Source organism: Rhinolophus hipposideros (assembly GCF_964194185.1).
Source record: "Rhinolophus hipposideros genome assembly, chromosome: 25".
In the NCBI taxonomy this organism is placed as follows: domain Eukaryota; kingdom Metazoa; phylum Chordata; class Mammalia; order Chiroptera; family Rhinolophidae; genus Rhinolophus; species Rhinolophus hipposideros.
This window is the reverse complement of record NC_138071.1, coordinates 5074826-5098470: the sequence shown is the minus strand read 5'-3', so window position 1 is coordinate 5098470 and position 23645 is coordinate 5074826. Positions and strand designations below refer to the sequence as shown.

Genomic DNA, 23645 nt, shown 5'->3' with positions numbered 1-23645 from the left:
AACACAAACTAATCCCTTCCTCTTCTGGACACACTTATTACCTTTAACACATCTTGTCAGCACCTCTGTGTTTTAATGACTATATCCATGTCTTATATCAAAGTCACTTGTATACATGTCTTATCTCTTTTTCTAGATTGTAAATTGCTACAGGTCAGTGGGATCATGCCACATTTATTTTGTATCACTCATAGCCCTCAGCAAAAAGCCTCAGATGTAGGAGTTATTCGATGCATATTTATTGATTTAACTCACTATCTCTTAGCCTTTATCAATAATATTTCCCTCTAGCATATTTAGACATACTTGTATATTTTCCCATAAATTAACCAAAAATTGAAAAATAATTAACCTATGGTATTTATTCTGTTCAGAAAATGAAAGTTCACTTTGGTGAAAAAAATATCCTTGTGGTGGTGCTTATTATATTTCAAATGGTAGTATCCTCTGGAAATATGCACTCACACTTTCATTAATTCAACACACTTTACTGAGCACCTACGATGTGTCTATGTGTCTTAAAGTTATTTAAATAGCAACATAGGAAAATCAGACCTGGAGTCAGAGAAAATCAAGGTCAACCACAATTGTAGAAAGGCACGTCGGGAGAAAGCGAAGTGCACACGCGAGGCAAGGAAGCCCTGGCTGCTACCAAGTATAGCAGAGACTCTCTGGGCAACATAATAAGAACAAATGAATCATAAATCAGCAATCACAATGGTTTTTAGAAAAAAGCACCATCCTTGCATATAGAAATTTGGGGTGCGGGTAGAAGTGGGAAAAGTATAGACAGATGTTGTAAGATCACCTTGCGATTTCCATTCTGAGGAGCATAAGTAAGAAGAAATGCAAAAACAGGCGTTTCAGAATCATCCTACAAGTGAATTAAGGTTTGGAAAGTAAGATGCATGAGAAAATGAAATGAATGCTAACCATGTAAATATGAAAGACAGAAGGTTCAGAACCAACTATGAGTATTGTTTAAGGGAATGAGGAGCTCTGAGATGTGAAGAGGGGAATGGAAAGTGTACCCTATGTAGGAACAGTACCCCAAGAAGAGAACGACAGTGGGGAACTGGCAGTTACATGTTGGCTATGTACCAGGCAAGTTGATTGCCTTGTTTCATTCTCACAATGATCCTCCGAGACCCCCAGATGAAGGGGCAAGGCTCAGAGGAATAACTTGCCCAGGCTCATCACTCTTGTGGAACAAGCCAGGCCTCAAATGGTGCCTGTGTTTTTTCCATTACGTCTCATTGCCCATTTCTGATGGTTGAAAACTTGGACAAATCCTCTACCTTCTCTGGGTCTCTGTTTTTCCATAAAAAAAATGAAATCATTGGGCCAAGGTAATCTGACATTCCCTTTTAGGTCTAAAAATCTCTTAGCTCTAGAACCAGTGGTGGTGATGAATATATCCAAATGAGGCATGGCTTTAGTGACACACAGGACTTTAGATTAAATATAAAGATTTTCCTGAACATACTAACATTGAAATTTTGTTAGCGAAAAAAAAAAAGAAATTGATGGATATCAATTTGTAGACAAATTGAGATTTGTAGACACAAATCATCTAAAAATCTCAGTATAGGAATTTACAAGTAGTCTTTGCTTTCTAATGAAGTGCTTTTGTGTCTAACCCCTCTCTGTCGTCTGTGAGTTCTCCTAGGGCAAGAACTGTACCTCATTCATCTTTTCACGCCAGTCGCTGCCTTAGTGCCACACAAAGCAGGTGCTCAGCAGAGCTGTAAGAATAGCACTTAAGCAATTCCTTATTAAACTCCAAATGTGAATGTATGTAAAGTGAAATTAATGCCAACTATAATTTTATATATATAATGTGATGGTTCAGTGTGAGGTCGGAGGGATAGTGGATGGGGGGAGAGGGGTTCACAGTGTGAGGGATATAAATGATGAACGTCTAAGTATTACCTTGTCTTGTACACCTGAAACTAATAAATAAAAAAAATAAAATAAAAAAAATAAAATAAAGTGAAATTAATGGAATTGATTGCTTTCAATGTACCTTATGGTCCTTAGCTTTTTTAAATCTTAGGTCTCTTTATTTCACTACTCTTACTTTCTGTAACTTTATTTTTATTGAGGTACAAATAAAATTGTAAGTTATTTTAAATGTACAACATGACAATTTTACGTGTACACGTGGTGAAAAGATTCCTCCCATCAAGTTAACGCATTCATCACCTCTCATATCTACTTTTTTTTTTTTGGTGATAATGTTTACATTGTACTCTCTTAGCAAATTTCAATTATGTAGTACAGTGTTATCAATTATAGTCATGTGTTATACATTAAATCCTCAGGACTTATTCATTTTACAATTGAAAGCCTGTACCCTTTACCAACCTCTGTGATGGTATTAAAAATACTTTTTAAATACCTTTTGGATTTCCACCACCACCACCACCCCAAAAACAAGAAGAAAAAAAAAACAAAAAACCTGGAACAAATTTATATGATTGTCTTTGAACAATTACAAGACACTAGATTATTCTACCCATCAAAAGACTGTATCAGCAAAAGAATTTTATATTTTCCTTGATCACTTCAAATCTTCTCCTTTATTTAAACAATACTAACCATTGGCAATAAGAAACAAAAACTCAAAGATGACACAGACAACAGTTTAGTGGTTACCAGAGGGTAAGAGGGGTGGAAGAGGATAAACAGAATCAAATATATGGTGATAGAAGAAGAACTACCTCTGGGTGGTGAAGACACAATGCAATATATAAATGATTGGAATTGTGCACTTGAAACCTGTGTAATTTTACTAACCGTTGTCACCCCAATGAATTTAATAAAAAAGAAAGATGCCCTGAAGGGCTTAGACCAAACATCTCAGTAGAGAGCAATGACCAGAAGAGCCTGGCACTCCAACTGCAGCCATCAGCATCACTTTCTAACAAACTGAGCTACTCGAATTAGCTGATATACAAATACAAGGAGCAACAATATCTGACAGAGTACAGTATCTGAGAAATGTGCATGCCAGTCATAAGAAAGCTCGACAAAGGGGCAGATGCCTCCATGCAAAGCCAACACTACCACTCGAAAACCAGCTAGATCATAGGCCCTTTAGAGGTTGGATCAGCAGTTTAGTGTTATACACCCAGTCAAGTACCTGCTTTCAATGTGTTCAGGGTCGACATAGGTGCATGAAGAACAGAATGTAACATTTTCTGGTGTAAGATTTTCGATACTGTGATTAGCGTATGCACCAGTGGTAAGCCTCGGAAGAATCCCAGAGCGAGCAAAGTGTCAGCTACTCCCACGTAAATGTAAAACACATAGAAGAAGCTGGTGCTGGTGACGATGACTGGGGAGCTGTTATTTGTGCTATTGGTACTATACCCTTCGTCTTGAGATGTTCTGTAAAGCAAAGGGAAACTGTTATTCAGCAACCAAACTTCTCCAATGAATTTACAATATATGTAAATGAAACTGAGCTTGAGTCTAAAGAAACGTTATGTATTTCGTTACCAGAGTTTATGCCTTTAATCTTAAGGATTTACTATTGCAAGAAAGCAGGTAAGTTTTTCACCACTGAAGCAGATAACAGTGATCTTTATTAAGTACTCAGAGAAAATACTAAGGCATAATGTTGTTTCAAATGTTTTCATTCCCTTTTAGGGGAACTAAACACAACTAAATCCTTCTGAAATTGGCAAAGAGCTGTAGGAACTGCCATCCTCACAATTTTAAAGAAAAGAATTTGATTTTCCACTACTATAATAGTGTGGGAAAGTAAAGCACAGTGGATGTTACAATATTTAATAAGACCCAAAATAATCAATGGAAACAAAATAGAACCCACAATAGGACATGGAATACTCACTTTTTAAGTAGCCACAACGCAACCAAAGAAGCAGCCACCTGGAATGGAACAATACACACTTGATTTTTTCCCAACCTATTCTGCCCACACCCATCTCTAATTCCACCATGACCAGAATCAAAATCCACACAATTTCGTTTTCTTTTTCTTTGCTTTCCTGGGGGCAGCAGCTGTAATAATTGTTCTAAGAACCATTATTTGTGGTGAGAACATGTTAACTTAATGGAATTCAAATTTCACTGAATTAAATACTTTCTTATTTCTTCTCTTTATTCTACACCAATTATTCATTAAACCCCAGAGAAGAGGGAGATCATACTTAAATGCTTTAAGCAAACTTTGTTTCTTATAAACAGACTAATCTCAGCCTGCTGGGATTAGTTAATTATTAGTTAATATCTAATTAATTAATTAGATAATTAATCTGATTACTTACAACCAGACAAATAATTCCAATTATCATACAATGATTATGAGGGACTAATATCTATAAGATCAATTAATTTTTGGAAGAGATGACATTAATATTTATGAAAATCAGTTAAAAGTCTCCATGCTACAAAACTTCTTAGTTTCTGAATACAGATAAGTTGTTCTCAGGTTAAAACATGCATTATGGGTACTATTTGGGCTTTCTCAAGTGGAAACTTTTGACTGAGGAACAAATGTTTTATGCCATAACTAAACAAAACTATTTTTTTTACCAATTGTAATATTTTTAATTCCTTTGATACTTAAATGGTCTATATTCTATTTCAATTTGGGTTTTTAGTCTCCTATACCCTGTGGAGAAACAGTCTTCTATTGATGTCATCACAATTATAATACTAGAAATGACTGAAATTATACAATTTGCCCAATAATAACTGTACTAAAAATACAAATAGAAAAAAACATTAAATTGTGAGTAAAATAATTTGAAAATGAATACAGCATTAAAATACATAGGGGACAAACAAATATGCTTGGTGTAAGAAATCTGTGTATTATTTCATACTGGAAATTATCTTAAGTATTTAACAGCACTATATAAAAATATATTCCGGAAGAAGGGGTGGTAGATGAGGGTAAACGGGATCAAATATACGGTGATGGAAGGAGAACTGACTCTGGGTGGTGAACACACAATGGGATTTATAGATGATGTATTACAGAATTGTACACCTGAAATCAATGTAATTTTATTAACTATTGTCACCCAAAAAAACTTTAATTAAACAAACAAAAAAGAATATATGGAACATTTAGCATTAATTAAGAAATTACATTGTAAAGTTTTATACTTGAAACAGGTATATTAGTTTTAGTTAAATTCACATATCAGGAGATAATGATAAAAAATCTAATGGCATCATTCTCACTTTCCTATTTTCTTCATTGTACACATAGCCTTCATGTTATTAGCCTTCACTATATAAATAAAAAGAAAAACTACCCTTGCTTCCTTGAAATTCAAGTAAATTCAAAATGACAAGAAACTCGGCAATAATCTGCCAAAAGTCTTTGTTCTAGTACACATGTTTTCCTATTTCCTAAGACTAATCACGTTACTCAAGAATTTATATGAGGGTATATTTCTGAGTCATTGTTAGGTAATTACAGTCTGACTTTGTTCCAATTAAAGGAGTATCAACAGTGATGTCACTACCAAATTCAATAACCTAGAAGAAATGGACAAGTGCTTAGAAACATGTACTGTATCACGAAGAATTGGAAAATCTAAATAGAACGATCACCAGTTAAGAAAATTGAATCAGTCATCCAAAACCTTCCCAATAGCAAAAGTCCGGGACCAGATGGCTTCACTAGTGAATTCTACCAAACCTTCAAAGAGGATCTAATAACGGTCCTGCTCAAACTCTTCCAAAAAATTGAAGAAGAGTCAGTACTCCCTAACTCATTTTATGAGGCCAACATTACCCTGATACCAAAACCTGGTAAGGATAACACACAAAAAGAAAATTACAGACCAATATCTCTGATGAATATAAATGCAAAAATTCTAAACAAAATTCTAGCAAATCGAATGCAACAATGCTTTAAAAATATTACATAATCACGACCAAGTGGGGTTCATCCCCGGGGCACAAGGAAGGTTCAACATCTGCAAATCCATCAATATGATAAATCACATAAACAAAATAAAGGACAAAAATCATATGATTATATCACTTGATACAGAAAAAGCATTTGACAAGATACAACATCCATTTATGATTAAAACACTTAATAAAATAGGTACAGAAAGAAAATACCTTAACATAATAAAGGCCATACATGAAAAACCCTCAGCTAATATTATAATTAACAGTGAAAAATTAAAGCCCTTTGTTCTACATTCAGGAACATGACAGGACTGTCCCCTATCACCTCTGTTGTTCAGTGTAGTATTGGAAGTCCTAGCCAGAGCAATCAGGCAAGAGAAAGAAATAAAAGGCATCCAAATCGGGAATGAAGAAGTTAAATTGTCACTTTTTGCAGATGACATGATGCTATATATAGAAAACCCTAAAGACTCCACAAAAAAGCTATTAGAAACAATAAACTAATACACTAAAGTTACCTGCTACAAAATCAACACACGAAAGTCCACTGCATTCCTATATACTAACAATGAAATCTCAGAGAAAGAAATAAAAAAAAAAAACAATTCCTCTTGCAATTGCAACAAAAAGAATAAAATACTTAGGAATAAACTTAACCAAGGATGTGAAAGACCTATATACTGAAAACTATTCAGACATTTGTAAAAGAAATTGGAGATGACACAAAGAAATGGAAAGATGTTCCATGCTCATGGATTGGAAGAATCAACATAGTTAAAATGACCATATTACCCAAAGCAATATACAGATTTAATGCAATCCCCATCAAAATCCCAATGGCATTTTTTAAAGAAATAGAACAAAAAAATCATCAGATTTGTATGGAACCACAAAAGACACCGAATAGCCAAAGCAATCCTAAGAAAAAAGAACAATGCTGGAGGTATCACACTCCCTGATTTCAGCTTGTACTACAGAGCAACAATAATTAAAAAAGTATGGTATTTGCAGAAAAACAGACACACAGACCAATGGAATAGAATTGAGAACCCAGAAATAAAACCACATAAATATGGACAGATAATTTTTAACAAAGAAGCCAAAAACATACAATGGAGAAAAGACAGCCTCTTCAATAAATGGTGCTGGGAGAATTGGAAAGCCACATGCAAAAGAATGAAACTAGACTGCTATCTGTCACTGTGTACCAAAATTAATTCAAAATGCATCAAAGACCTAAACATAAGACCTGAAACAATAAACTGCATGGAAGAAAACATAGATACTAAACTTATGGACCTTGGGTTCAAAGAACATTTTTATGAATTTGATTCCAAAGGCAATGGAAGTAAAACCTAAAATAAATGAATGGGACTACATCAAACTAAAGAACTTCTGCACAGCAAAAGAAACCATCGACAAAATAAAGAGGCAACCGACTGAATGGGAGAAGATTTTTGCAAACAATCCCTCTGATAAGGGGCTAATATCTAAAATATATAAGGAACTCATACAACTCAACAACAAAAAGACAAACAACCCAATTATAAAACAGGCAGAGGACCTGAAGAGACATTTCTCCAAAGAGGACATACAAATGGCCAATAGACATACAAAAAAATGCTCAACATCACTAATTATCAGAGAAATGCAAATAAAAATCACAATGAGATATCACCTGACCCCAGTTAGAATGGCTATCATCAATAAGACAAATAGTAACAAGTGTTGGAGAGGCTGTGGAGAAAAAGGAACTCTCATCCACTGTTGGTGGGAATGCAGATTGGTGCAGCCGCTATGGAAGGCAGTGTGGAGGTTCCTCAAAAAATTAAGAATGGAATTACCATGTGACCCAGCAAACCCTTTCTTGGGTATCTACTCCAAAAATCTGAAAACATTTATCCATAAAGACAAATGTGCTCCGATGTTCATTGCAGCCTAACAGAGTCCAAGACATGGAAACAACCAAAGTGTCCTTCGATAGATGAATGGATAAAGAAGTTGTGGTATATATACACAATGGAATACTATTCTGCCATAAGAAAAGATGAAAGAGTACCATTTGCGACAACATGGATGGATCTTGAGATTATAATGCTAAGTGAAATAAGTCAGACAGAAAAAGTAGAGAACTATATGATTTCACTGACATGTGGTATATAAAACTGAAAACAACAAAAGAACAAGACAAACAACTGAAGAAACAAAAATTCATAGACACAGACAATAGTTTACCAAAGTGGTTACCAGAGGGTGATAAAAGCCATCCCTTCCAGTCATAACACATGTCCCTGCTTCTTCTCATGTCCCCATCCAATGTATTTTTCCATATAGCAGACAGAGCGATCTTTTTAAAACATAAAAAAGATCACATATCCTGCCTGAAGCCCTTCGAAGGCTCCCTATTGCATTTAAAATGAAATCCAAGCTCATTAAAATAGCCAATGGTCCTGGGAGTCTGGTTCTTGATGAGTTTTCTGACATCACTACACTTCTCTCTCCCACCCCCCCAATTATGCTGGGCTCTTCTCAGTTTCCATAATTCACCAAACTGTTCCAAGACCTTCACATTTGCCTCATGATGTGCATGTCTGACTCTTCTTATCTTTTGGGTGTCAGTAAAGACCTTTCCCTTAGAAAGTCCTCTTGTTCGCCTTCCTTTCCCACCTTATCTCAATGTAGTTTATTTCCTTCTGGTGCTTATCATGTTCTGTAATTACTCCCATGAAAAAGTATTTATCATCTATCTCCTCTCTCAGAACGTGCTTTATAAGAGCAGAGAGGAGCCATTTGTCCTCTTTCTCATTGGAACCTCAGTGTCTAGCTCAACACCTGCTAAATATGTGTTTAATAAATAAAGGAATGGACAGATAAGGAATACTTAAATAAAAATACACTTACAAATGTCAACAGAGAGACAAGTATACAATGATCATATAGAAAACACATTTGAAAAAGCAGGTAACATATTATGCAGTGTAAAGATAAAGAACCAAGACCAATTTATTCTACAAGCTTTGTACATTTACTGAATTCAAAACTACCTCCCAAGTCACAAAATGAGATCTGTGTTAAATGACTACCTATTAAAACACTGTTCATATTTTGAGTTTTACCAAAGGAGCACAGCATTATAAATGTCCTGTTAATATTAGAAACATAAGCACATTAGCGTATTCCATCTGTATGCTCTATTTTGTTCTTCATTGTACACATAGTACACAGAATTGTGCCTGGCATATTGAAGGAACTCAAAAAATAGGTGCTGCATGATTAAACTGATGAATGAATGACAGGCAATAATAGTAAAGTGATACCTTGTCATGACTTAATACACAATTTCAATACTTCACAGGTCAAATCATACCCTAAAACTTAGACCCAAGCTGCCATAAAAGTATTACTGTCAACCAAAAGCAGCAATGGTATTATGGGAGTTTATTAAATGTCCATTTTACTAATAATTTAAAGCCACCTGGAGATTCCTCATTAACAAACAGGAGGGAAATCATCAAAGAATAGGATACAGTTCTCTGACACATTTCTTAAAAATCAGAGAATGAAAACACTAAACAGGATTTTTTTGATACTCCAGTCAACAACAATATCCTCTGGTTGTTGTAAAAGGAACCAGAAAACTGCCTCCTAATCTATTATTTGCATTTTTTTTTCGATTTAGTCAATAATGCGCTGCCAAGCAGGAGTACCAGAAAGGCCAACACGATAGAAATTTTATAGCCTATATCCTTGGTGCTGATATCTAAGAACTTATAGAAGATATTGCCCTGTAGTATGGAAAATGGTACAAAAATACAAGAGTAGACTGATTCCTTTATCAAAATGCACATTAATGATAATGGTAACCAACTGAATAGACCAAACTGATTTTTTTCAGGTTAGCATTTTGAAAAAAATAAGACTATATATTTTATACTGTAAAACGGAAGCATATTGAACCTACTCTATAAAATCATAAAATCTAAATTGAAGTACAGCCTCTATGAAAACTAAAATTGGATAAACCAATTTCAGCAAGAAAGAAATGTATAATAACCTTTCTTTAGGTTCTCTGATCATGATGAGTATGAGGCTCTAAACAAGGGTTAGAAGAACTAAATGATTTCCCGGGTTAGCACCTGTACCGTGATGCAAAGCGATGATGAGATATTTAAATGAGGATGAGAAGTGGCCACACTGGTATTAAGGAGCATAACCAAAAATAAAAACTACACAACATCAGTGATTTGTTTAGCTGTATAGCTGTGCACATAACTAAAACAATTACTATTTGTCTACTACCACCAAGTATTTGTTATTCAAAAATTTGAGAGCCAGTTAATTGGCAATACCTCCAGGATATTGGCCAAAAATACTCATTTACAATATTATTTCTTGCCTAGAAAATGGCATTATCAATTGTTTTGTCTATTAAAAAAGACTTTTTTTTGCAATATGTGAGAGCTCAACTAATAATGGATAGTTATATAGCATTTATAGCCTCTGTTGTAATTTAATTTCTAGCCCGAAGACAAAGAATCACTGTCTCCTTGATTAAGTGAGCTAATAATTTAAGTGAGCTAATGTACACACGTGTAGCTCAATGCTCAACCACTAATTAATTAATTATACAACATTTTGAAAGATGCTTAAGTTCAACTCTATGGAGTTGCATGGGACAAAGGTCCTGTAAATTAACATAAATCACCATCACATTCAGATAAGACCAATTTTTCTTACCTAGCACTATAAAATTGAAGGCAATCAAGAAATGTGATCTTTCAACGCAAAGGTTCAAAACATTCAGAATTACAAAGGGCTGGTTTGAGATTAAATGTGTCACGAGACTGAGATGTGCTCACGTTAGTGTTGGTCATTGGGCATGACTGGTGGAGATGAGCAAGGCAATTTATCAAAATACATTTCAATACAGCTTTTATTACTCATGTGAGAGTGTCAACTTACCCAACCCCATATTGTTTTTATTCAAGTGTAAAAAGAATGATTGAAACTTTCCTGATATCTGTGTTAAGGACTTTTCACCATAAACTATCTTGAGCTTTTACAATGATGATATGACTGCAAGGACATAAATGACATGCACAGCAGCTGGCATGCCTCCCCGGGTGCCACGCCCCACACGAAGTGCTTTCTAATCTTAATGTCTCCAACCCACAGAAAGTGAAGCTGGTGAAGCTGGTACTGTTACAGTCTCTATTTTACAGGTGAGGAAACTGATGACCAGGGAGGTTAACTAACTTGTTCAGTTTCCTAGTATTAATAAGACAGAATTCACAGCCAGGTCAGTCTGATTCCAGAGTTGGCATTATGCCATACAGTATCTTGCATCAAGCCTCTATTTGGATTATTTATTTAAAATAGTAGCAGGGAACTTGATATTCAACTATACTACAAGGCTACAGTAACTATAACAGCATGGCACAGCCATAAAAACAGACACATAGATCAACGGACCAGAATAGAGAGCTCAGAAATAAACCCACACTTACATAGTCAATTAATCTATTACAAAGGAAGTAAGAATATACAATGGAGTAAAGACAGTCTAGTCAATAAATGATGTAGGGAAAACTGGACAGATACATGCAAAAAAAAATACAGCTAGGTCACTTTATTAGACCATTTACAAGAATAAACTCAAAAAGGATTAAAGACTTAAATATAAGACATGAAACCAGCAATTCATTCACTTCTGGGTATTTATCCAAAGAAATCCAAAACACTAATTCGAAAAGCTATACGCATCCCTATGTTCACTGCAGCATTACTTACAATAGCCAAGACATGGAACAAACCAAGTTCCCATCAAAATACAACTGGACTTAGAAGTGTTACATATATACAATGGAATATTACTTAGCTGAAAAAAAGAATGAAATCTTATCACTTGTGACAACATGAATGGACCTAAAGGGTATTATGCTAAGTGAAACAAATCAGACAGAGAAAGACAACTATCATTTGATTTCACTTATATATGGAATCTAAAGAACAAAATAAATGAACAAACAAAAGAGAAACAGACTCATAGATACAGAGAACAAGCTGATGGTTGCCAGATGGGAGGAGGGTTGGGGGATTGGGTGAGGGGATTAAGAAGTACAAATTTGTAGTTACAAAATAGTCATGGGGATATAAAGTAAAGCATAGGAATATAGTCAATGATATGGTAATAATTATGTATAGTACCAGGCGAGTAGTAGATTAGTCAGGGAATCATTTCATAATTTATATAAATGTCTAACCACTATGCTATACACCTGAAATTAATATAAAATAATATTTTCAATGGTAATTGAAAAATTTAAAAATCAGGGGAGGTGATGGGGAATAAGAGGTCCAAATTTCCCAGGTATAAAACAAATAAGTCATGGGGATGCAATGTACAGCATGGGGAATATAGTCAATAATATTGTGATCGCGTGGTACAGTGTCAGATGGTGGCTGGACTTATGGTGATCATTTCGTTAGGTATATAAATGTTGAATAACAATTGTGTGCCCCTGAAACTAATATAATATTGTATGTTAGCTATATTTTAATAAAAATGTTTAAAAAAACTAAGTCAGACAACTGAGTCCAAAAATAAAAAAAAAAAGGAAAATTTTACAGGAAAAATCTAGATTTCCATCTTCTCTTGATAAATGAGAAGATTTAGCAAAAGTGATGCCAGATTCCCTCATGGCAAGTCCCGGGCTGGTGCCGAGTTACAGTTGCCCCTTTAGACTACTGGAGGTCAAATGCTGCCCTTGAGCCTCAAGGCCACTTCACTCGCACTCCTGGCCAGGCGCTTTGGCATTCAGGTGGCTGCTCCCTGGTCTGAGAACAGGCTCATCCATCCGTCAGCTTGAGGAGCCTCTGATGTTGATGTGACCCGAGCCGGTGGCCCACTGTGCGGTCTGCACCTCCCGGCTCCCTATTCTTTTTAACCTGGTGATGTAAGGACAGCAGGGGCATGGGAAAGAGACCACAGTGGTGGCACTGAATATAAAAAATTCTGTAAGGAAGTGAGTGATTCGCACCACGGAAAGCATTGTGTACAGTGATTATTAAACCACTAACATATGTTCATTTAATTTTGTGAAGAAATAGTCATTTAAAGGTGGTGATTCGTCATGTAAATGTTTAATAATGCAACATATAGAGTCAAACGAATTTCAAATGTAGTACAGAATGATTTTCTGTGTTTAATTTCAATCCATAGAAATGCAATCTACCTGCAGGTTTTGAATCTCTCTATTAAAAACTTTTCATATAGAAAATAGGTATTTAAGTCTATTTTATATGCCATGAATGAAATAAAATGTCAATAGAACTATATGAAACTATACGTACCATTATACAATATAAAGTTACATGTATGCATATATACTTATTTTTATGTATATACATTTATACATGTGTACATATATATGCATATATCCTTCTAAACTATTTTTAACTTTAAATCACAGTAGTATTTTATAACAGAAAATTCTTACCTCAGCCAGAAAAATAACTAAGCACCAAATGAGCACAAAAATTAAGTTCTTGTGGACAGTAATATATCTAAGGTATGTGTTCCATGTAGTCACTGCTGGTATGCTCTCCACATCATCGAAAAAGCACTCCTGAAAAAAATGAATCATGGTTATTACAGTAAGACTATACAGATTCACGCTACCACTGTGGTTTTACTTTCAATGTGTGGAAATAAGGGAATATTTCTTTTTTTTTTGTATTTACCTTTATTTATGACATTTCCAGTGTTTTTTTATTTTTTTAATTTTTATTTTATTTTAATTTATTAGTTTCAGGTGTACAAGACAAGGTAATACTTAGACGTTCATCATTTATATGTAAGGGAATATTTCGATTTGAAGTTAAGTGCATTTCAACAAGTATAAACCATTCGGAATGACAGTGTGGGTCACCCTACAGACAGTACAACGTTTCCTAGAGCAACATAGCTTTTTGAAAAATGAGAAACACTGTAATTCTTCAAAATTCTGAAAGTATATTACTGATTATATAACTATTATTTTTGTACAATGTTATCATTTTACTGCTCACCAGTGTCACACCTTTTATCAAATGAACAGCTCCATCAAACTGAAGCTCCCCAGAACTCTCTTTGTTTTAATTTATTTCTTCAGGGGCCCATGGACATATTTTGGAATTTTGCTAGCTGTAGAGACCTCCCAATAGACCTGAAGGCCAAGGGATGCTTGTACATTCCTTAGTAACCTAAGATTATCTCTCTTTCCAGCTATGATTTAAGTGACATAATTCTAATCAGTATATTCCCCTACAAGTTTTTATTGTCCTATAGCAGATGCATTTCAAAATTTGAAAAAGAGTTAAGTCTAGATAGTCCAAAGGGAAAGAATACTTTTGCTTCTCATAAAGTCAACAAAATTCATAGAAGAAGCACTAGAACTTGAAAGAAGGGGTCCTATGAAATTGGTTAGGTATAAAGATTTTTGGAGTCAAATAAACCTAGCTTTCAATGTGGACTCCCCCACTGACTTTCCAGAGGCTGCTTGAATTTGAGCAGCTGAACTTCTCTAAACTTTAGTTTCCTTATCTGTAAACGGGAATAATAATAGGAATGTTCTAGGGTACCAATGGGGACTAAATATATGCTGCCTGGCACTACAAGCAATCAATAAGTAATAACTATTATTAGTCAAAGAAATCATTCTTGACAACTAAATTTATAGGCTCAGGTTTGAGAAATTCATTCATATTGGTATTAAAACCACATATGAGGTGTGGTCAAAAATATGGTGAATGTTTAAATAATAAAAAAAATTATTATAGTAAAAGGCACATTGCCTTTAATTCTCTCAAAATACTCCCCCTCACTTCAAACACACTTATTCCATGGTTCTTGCCACTTTCTGAAGCAGCTCTGGAAGTCCTCTTTTGTGAGTGTTTTTAGTTGCACTGTCATGGCTGCCTTGATGTCCTGAATCATTTTGACTTTCGGGAAGAGGCAGAAGTCACACGGTGCCAGATCCAGTGAATAAGGTGGATGACAACACACCATAATGTTTTTATTTGACAGAAATTGCCATATACCAGAAGCGATGTGTGACACCAAGTGCTGTCATGATGGAGGATGAAGTAAAGACACTGACGAAAGAGGACTTCCAGAACTGCTTCAGAAAGTGGCAAGAATAATGGGATAAATGTGTTCAAAGCAATGGGGAGTATTTTGAGGGGGATAAATAGCAGTCTATCTTTTACTGTAATCAATTTTTTCTTATTCAAACATTCACCATATTTGTTGATCACACCTCGTAGATAAATTATCCTTTAGAAACCTTTTTAAAATTATAGACATACTGAAAGTACGTATTTTAGAGATAACCTATTTTGTTTCTTCCTTTTGCAAAAAAGGAAACTTTGGTTCAAAGATGTTAAATGACTTATGATTGCCAAAGGTCACACTCTTAATTGACTATGCGATTAAACATATCAAGTCATTAAAACACTGCCTGTTTCATGTAAGGCACTTACAGAAGTTTTCTAGTAAAAAACAAACAAAAAGAACCTGTCCTCTTATATTGCTTCCTATTTTAAGAATAAAAGTATTTTATTCTTTAAAACTTAATATAAAAAACTTTCTACCTGAAGGTTGGCATTAGTATATATTGAGTTTCACACACCTTCTCTTAAAGAAACCTGTCTAGAAATCCCATGTATAAAGCAAATTTAAAAGATAAAAAAAGCTCACATGCATTAAATTCAGGCAAGACTGATATGTAAACCAGAATGTATAATTGGGTCCTGTTGAGAGACTAGATACTTATATATCTTATACAGGCTGCCTCCACATAATTTCTTGGTCTCTAAATCAATGAAGCTATTATTTGTTCATATATTTCTTTATAATCTACCTCTTCCCACAGAGGTTTTAAGATGGTAATAAATCAGATTTATAATAATTTTTAATGATTTGCACTTTTTCTAATTTATGATAATGATTTTCACTGGTCTAGTAAACCCAACACTAGCCTTTGCTTTGACTTACATTTTATGGGAAGAGATACATCCATTGCAAAAAGAAATAGTTGGTTATTTTACATTTTTAAGTTCCTTACATAATTATGGACTTTCCACTTTGGGAATCTTAAGGTAAACCTCATGCTAAACCCATAATTTGAGTAAGTTTTGCTATAAACTATATATTGCATTCCATTCAGGTGCACTCTGTAGCAAAAAAAAACCACACTAATAATTTATACACACCTTTAAATCTTCTTCATTTATTTCTTCACTTATTTCCAAGCCATTGTCTTGAGATAACCGCCTTGAATATATATCCATTTCAGTAAAGTTCGCCTGAGGGGCCAGTGACATTTTTCTTGTGGATGCTGCTGTGTTTCTGTGAGTGATTTGACCTTGGTTCACTGAGGAGTGTGTCATCAGGTTTAGAACAGACTGCCTCCTTCGTCCCTGAAATGTGGGACCAGTGTTTATCAGGTTACTTCGAGGCAGGATGGCCTCTCCCTGCTCAGAATCCGGAACTAAGGACAGCCTTCTCTCTGAAGACTCTTCAGAATCTTCTTCAATTCCATTCATTTGTAATGGAGTCTTTTGTACAATTGAAAATCTTTTTATAGCATTGATTGGATTGAGAACAGAGTTCTTCCTTTTTTCACCAAACTCTCCAGTCTGTTTAAAAGACTGTTTTTTTGGTTCATTCCAGGGGACAGCAGCATCTCCTTCAAATGAGAAACGCCGTAAAGTCTCAGTTAAGATTGAATTTCTTCTTTCTGCACTAAACTGGTCGAAAGAATCATATCCCATAAGCTTCGAGCTGAAGTCAGGCCGTAGATTTTGTAATTCAGAAAACGTCCCATAAAAATAGCTGCTACCTTCATGTAAAATTAATATTTTGTCAGCTTTCTTTAAATGTTCCATTTTAGAAGTGACTAAAATCCTAGTTTTGTTAGCCATCAGTTTACAGACACAGCTTTAAGAAAATAAAAAGATATAAATAAGATATCAATTTTAAGAACACATTATTATAATACTATATGTATTACATTTTAACATTTTATAAATCTATTCTTATAGAAAACCTCTATGATACGATGTTATTATACTTAAAATAATTCTAAAAGTTAATACCCGATAGTAATTAATTTGGTGCCACTTGAGTTATTATAGCATGAAATACTACATGATTGAATTATAATAGTATGCTATATTGTAAAATTGAATGTTAACAGACCTAGAATGAAATTAAATATCTATATTAAATAAATGTTTGATTTTGGGCAAATTGGTTACCCTCTGGATCTTGGTTTATTCACCTAGAAAATGAGAGACCTGTTAGATGACCTTTCAGATTCCTGGAAGGGAGGGGCCCTATATTTCTATGTATCTTCTAAAATGTAAGATCTTTCTTATTCTTTAAATTTTCTATTAATTTCCTTTACATTTTAAGTTGACTACCAATTTAGTTCTTAAGAGCTTATACTAAGACTAATCTGATTTGTTAAAACAGCAACAACAATAAACTTGAGAATTGGATAATAAATTGACCCTCCTCTAATAAAATTTCCCTCTAGTCTAAAATTAAATCCTGACTAGAATCATCTAAGGGAGACCAATTTCTTTTAGGCATTAAAACATTACATGTTGCATAGAAAGAAGCATCATTCTAGATTGTATGCTAATATACTAACATAGTTAGCAAAGTTTATATTGGTAAGAAGTTATCACAGTCACAGTATTATAAAAATAGTGTCTTAGGTATTAAATTTAACTAAATTCTAGGAAAGGTGCTTCCAGGAATAATGCCGACATTTTATATAAACATACATCTACATCCTTATTGCTTAAAATCTTTGTTTCTAGAAGACTACCATGATAATTCTCCTGATAAACTACTTTATAGTCTCTGAAATCATTTTGAAACTGTGACATCAAGTCATATAACTAACTGTTCCCCTTAGGAACTTCCCATACTTTGAGCCTATTGGGAGCTCCAATGGAATGAAAATCCCTAGATCTGTGTGACTGAGAAAGAGGTTCTGAAAGGGATACTGAAGTAGATGAATAGTTTGAGCCTTCACTTACATTAAACATTAAAACATTCAGCTTATTTAATTAATTATTTAAGAAGTTTACCATCTAAGGAGGAGATAGAATAAAACACTAACATAAAAATGCAAATAAAAATTTAAGTATAATAACCAATTAAAAGAATATGTCACAAGGCAAAAATACTGCAAAAACTGCATAGGTAGGGATTGTAAAAGCAATATCAATGGAAGACATTAGTTTAGCCTGAGATGGTCAATTTTCATGGAAGTGATCTTGAATCTTGACTGTGAAGGGAAAATCAGGTTTGAGTAAAACTATGTCACAAAGTTTCATACTGAGTCACAATGTTGGGCATATTTCTGAAGGGGTAATATGCAGTCTATGGTGGTGTAGTCCTTCTTTCTTTGTCTTTTAAAATGAGCATAAGTTAGTCAAAGAACATACCTTTCAAATATTTCTTTTTCCGTTAAAACATCTAGGTATCCAAAAGGAGAGTCTAATAGGTACAAATCAGCATCTTTATATACTGCTCTAAAAAGAAAATGAAAATGAAATGAGATTTCCTCAGTATTTCCCATGTCATTTAGTATAGATGATTTTAAGTGAAGAATAATAAGTCACACGTGACTTTTATAGCTTTTCATAACTCTCCAAGAACTGCTGAGGTGGTTTTGCTAAATGTAATTGACATAAACTAGCAAAAGTTATAAAATGAATCACGCCATACCATACAATTTAAAACATTACCTTAAGTAGAAAAAAAAAAAAGAAAACCTCTTAGCAATAGTATTTATTTAGGGCCAAGCACCATGCTTCGTGCTAGAAAGATCTAATAGAAAGATCTAACACCTTAAATTATCTCATGATTTCTTCCATAAAGTAAAACAATCTTATCTTCACAGGGTGATATGGAGATTGAGTAAAATCTCTCTCTCTCTCTCTCTCTCTCTCTCTCTCTCTCTCTCTCTCTCTGTCTCTCTCTCTCACACACACACACACACACACACACACACACACACACACACACACACACCACCTAAAATATCACTAGGCAAATGCAGGTGTTCAGTGAGTTAGTTTTCTGTCCCAGCTTTTAAAAGCAGGGAAAATTAAGGGAAAGAAGTCAGAATATCAGTAAGCCAATATGAATTCTAGTTAACAACTTTGGCAACACAGTAAGAAGAATTTTCTTCAAATAAAACTAGAGGAACATTTGACAGCCTATATCACCAATATTTTTTTAAATGAACAGTTACAGTTTAACGACAAAGTTTTCTTCTTGAGAGAAATTAACTGGATGTGCTTCTCTCTCTGACAGTTCAAAATGCTTACACTAAGAATGTCTCTACCAGTGGAACTGCCCATCACAATGTTAAATGTGTTTGTCTTATTCGTCTTTCAAGATTACAGACCTTAAGTCAAGTGACATCATTTGCCTTGCTATTCTTGTTATGAGAATTATTATGTTGAAAATTTTGAATATGTATGTTTATCTAAACCAAGAAGCATCAACAGAAGCCTGGAGCACATGTGATCATCATTGTGTGGGGTGAATGTGGTGGACTTAACAAAATGTACATCTTAGCTCTCATTGTGCTATGCAGAATCCCAGAGTTTTCCTTTGTAGTAAAATATACCATAAGGCAAACAAATATACACATACCAAAATAAGGGCACACGTTTTGAAAAACCCACCATCTTTATCGGATATGAATATTAGATTGTGACCTAATCTTACAGGTGATTCTTAACCAGCTAGTCAAAAGACCCCAGGCACTTTCCAATCCCCAAACATAATTTAAAGAAATAGAGAAAAGTCTATGATTTTTTACATGCATGCGATTTACAGCAAATGTTCACTGGACCAATAAGCAGATAATCACCTTGCTAAAGAAATTCTTGCTCGCTGCCCTCCACTCAGTGTGATCCCACCTTCTCCAAGAACTATATTGTCTTTCTCTGCAAACTTGGAGATGTCCTATTAGCAAAAACAGAAAGTTAGAGAGGAATCGTTAGTATCTTGGATCTGATTTTGAAAGGTACATTTTCCTTCAAATGCATTCATACACTAGACTATTGCTTTAACCACAGGTGAACTGTGAACACTGCATCTTGATTATTTCAAATTCACTTCAATTGGTCAAAACACTGCTGAAATTTAAAATGTTTTTTTTCTGTTGTGTTTAAATGCCATTAATGATCATTAAATAAAAATAGGAAAATATCAAAAAGTAAAACCTTTATATTTATGGTTATGTAAATGTGTGTGTATATCATCCATAGGCCATTACAAAACCCAAGTGCTATGAATGTGCTCAAGTGCATATCCTTCCAATTTAAATTCACTTTTAAGAGGAAACTGCCAAAATTGAACAAACCTCTCAAAAAGAGAAACTGAAAGAACGCTAGTTACATCCCCCTGCAGTATCTAAACATAGCGGGTAGCCATGGGCAGAAGGCAACTCCTTTCCATACTTCTCTCAGCCACCCCCACCCAACACAGCCTTCTTCCTCATCTATCCTTGTACCCTACATCCTCTCCCCATCCACTCTGCATCCTGTCACCTCCCTTCCACACAAGTTATGTCATTCTTTCTCCCAGTTAATGAACTTTCTTTGACAATAACCATGGTAGGCATTGTAAAAGAAGATTAGAATTGATTAGCAATAGCCCTTAACTCCCAGTCATTCTAAATCTAATATGAAAGAGAGGCCATGATCATGGAGAATGCTAAATAACATCCCAAAGATTTCATTAACCATTTTAGAATAGGTCATAAGAGTATACAATTAACTGGCAAATTCATTGTACAGATAGAAAATGCTAGAAGGCTTTCTGGAAGAGATGGGGTTTGACCTGAGATTTGAAAAAAAAGAAGAGTTAGATAGGTAACACTCTCCCTTTAGTTCAAAAAAAGTTCTCTCCCTTTTCTCTTTCCATCCCTAAACATCAGCTCTTCTCTTTTGTCACCACCTTCCTCTCTCTCCCTCTACTAAAAATACACTTCCTCCTTTTTCTTTCACAATCCAGAAGCAATCCACCGTCAATCGTTGAGCTGCCACCAACATTCTCTACATATAAATTGTCAAATGGCTACTTCATTAATTCATTTGTTTCTGTTATCTACTCTATGAAAGTTAAATAGAACTTCATATACGAAACCGTAAACTCAACAAAGGAGGTAAATTGTCAAAAGATCATTTATATTAAAAACTATTCGGCAGCTCCTGTAAGCTAGAATCATGTTAAGTATTGTCCCCAAGAAACTACTAGTGTCAATATTCCTGGCCTAGGATGACCGAAGCCCTGAGGAAATAAATGCTGACAAGTTGGAGAAGCAGTAGGACCCCCACTACTCCTGCCTCTAACAACCATCAACCTGTCCTCTATGGGTTCAGTGAGATCATATAAAATTTGTCTCTGTCTGACTTATCTCATTTATCATAATGTGCTCAAGGTGTATCCATGTTGTTGCAAATATCAGAATTTCCTTTTTTATGGCTGAATAATATTCAAGTATGTATATTATAAAGATAGGAATTGTTAGTATGTTGGATATGAATTTGAAAGCTATATATATATATATATAATATATATATATATTACATTTTCTTTATCCATTCATCTTTTGATGAACACTTAGTTTGTTTCCATGCCTTGGCCATTGTAAATAATGCTGCAATGAACATGGGGGTGCAGATATCTTTCTGAGATAGTGATTTCATTTCCTTCAGGTAAATGCCCAGAAGTGGAACTGCTGGATCCAGAAGTTTGATTTTTAATTTTTGAGGAACCTCCATACTGTTTTCCACAGTGGTTGCATCATTTACATTCCCACCAATATCCCTAAGCATTTGACAGTTTTCTACTATTGAAAATTAAATAGCTTTCTATTTCCATTTCTAGTTGGTTGCTGATAGTATAGAGAAAAGCTAATTATTTTTGTATGCATATCTACTATATAGCCATCTGATCATATTTCCTTATTAATTCTAGCAGACTTTTGTTTTTTGTTTGTTTGTTTGCTTTTTGCTGGAATCTCAGGGTTTTTTAGGTGAACAATCTTTTTAGAAACATTTAATATTATTCCTGTTCTAAGACAAGTGGCATTAACTTTTCACCATTTAAAACAATGTACTTATGAAAAAATTTAATGTACTTATGAAGTTTCCTTCTGTTTTTACTTTGAATTTTTGTTAGAAATGACTGCAGAATTTTATGTAAAACACTTTTAGCATCAACTGACCCTATATTTGATTTTCTTCCTTATTTATGTAACAAATTATATTTTATTTATAGATTTCTTTATATTGAAGCATTCCTATCATAAACCTTGCTTGGTCATATTTTATTATTTTTTATGTCATGCTGGATTCTATTTTTTAATATTTTATTTATAACAGTTTGTTTTAATATCTATATCATAAGTATGATTAACTATAGTTTTAATGTTATTTTTCACACTTTGATACTAATACTCCTCTGACTTTAGAAAATAAATTGAAGAGATTTCCATCCCTTTCTATGGCTTTGTATGATTTAAATAACAGGAAATGCATGTTATTTAAATGCGAGATACAATTCAGCTACAAAATAATCTAGAGATAGTGCCTTTTTAAGTAGTAGACATCAAATCGCCTCACAATGCTAATGTGTCCACTCACTTTTTTTCAACTTTGATCATTTATATTTTGTAAATTATCCAGTTCCTTTAGGTTTTTCATTTTGGTTAGCAGTTGTGATAATGTCTGGTTAGATGTACTACATTTATAGAAGAAAATGGTATTTTATACACCATTTAAAATATTATTGAGGAAAACATTGCTAAAAGATAAAGTCTTGCCTAATGCTTAAAACACCTTCAATTGCCTATCAGTTTAGATCTTTTTCAAGTAATTTGGAAGATCTCTCCTCTTAAACTAAGACAGTATAAAACATGAAATGATTTCATTAGGGGAAATACTTGTGTAAAAGGAAATAAGGAAGGAGGTGGGCAGGCCTCAGTGCAAGACCAAGCCTGAGTGATGGACAGCAGGACAGAAAGCCGGATAGGAGGACACCACACCACTGGGCAGTCTAAGTCTAAGCAAGATTTGGAAAGCTGACTGAGAGTCCTGGAACCAAAATTAGTTAATAAGTCCCATGTCTTGCAAGCACAAATCTGCATCCCGGCCACACTCACAAGAATATGGGAAGCAGCCACGGAAGGAAGAAGCTATCTCAAGACAGACTCAGTGAGTGAAGGATTCCAACACATAATAACTGGGGCCCGTGTTCAGCTGTGCTCCCTACAACGGTGATCTGTAAGGTACATCTCACAGCCACCACAATAACTCACCCCCCAAACTGACAAAGGACATGAAGTCAGAATGGCTAATATGTATAATCTCACCAGCGACAGGGAACTGTAAATTAGAAAAATAGAGAGATGGCTTTTTTACAAATTAGAATGGCAAAAATTAAAGTCTGCCAATAGCAGGAGTTTTAAAAAGGTGAGTCAATGGGAACTGCCATAAATGGCTGGTGGGAGTGAAAACTGGTATAACTGCTTTAAATGCAGCTTAGCACTATGTAGTCAAATTGGAAATGTGCATGTAAGTCTGACAACAGTACAATGCAACTGCTAGATAGCTACACCAGAGAAACTCTTGCATATGTGCAAGGAAAAATAGTCAAAGAT

General features: G+C 34.4%; 1 protein-coding gene across 2 annotated transcripts in view; it reads right to left on the bottom strand.

Annotated features, from left to right (window-relative positions):
• CFTR (CF transmembrane conductance regulator) overlaps window positions 1–23645 on the bottom strand; it is a 203313-nt gene that overhangs the window by 106302 nt on the left and 73366 nt on the right. For both annotated transcript variants that reach the window (XM_081038789.1, XM_081038790.1), the window contains exons 12-17: window positions 19848–19942; window positions 18409–18495; window positions 16159–16885; window positions 13404–13532; window positions 3860–3897; window positions 3146–3393 (exon numbers count right to left, since the gene is read on the bottom strand). In XM_081038789.1, the coding sequence (XP_080894915.1) occupies window positions 3146–3393; window positions 3860–3897; window positions 13404–13532; window positions 16159–16885; window positions 18409–18495; window positions 19848–19942 (1324 nt within the window). The remainder of the gene's footprint in view (window positions 1–3145; window positions 3394–3859; window positions 3898–13403; window positions 13533–16158; window positions 16886–18408; window positions 18496–19847; window positions 19943–23645) is intronic.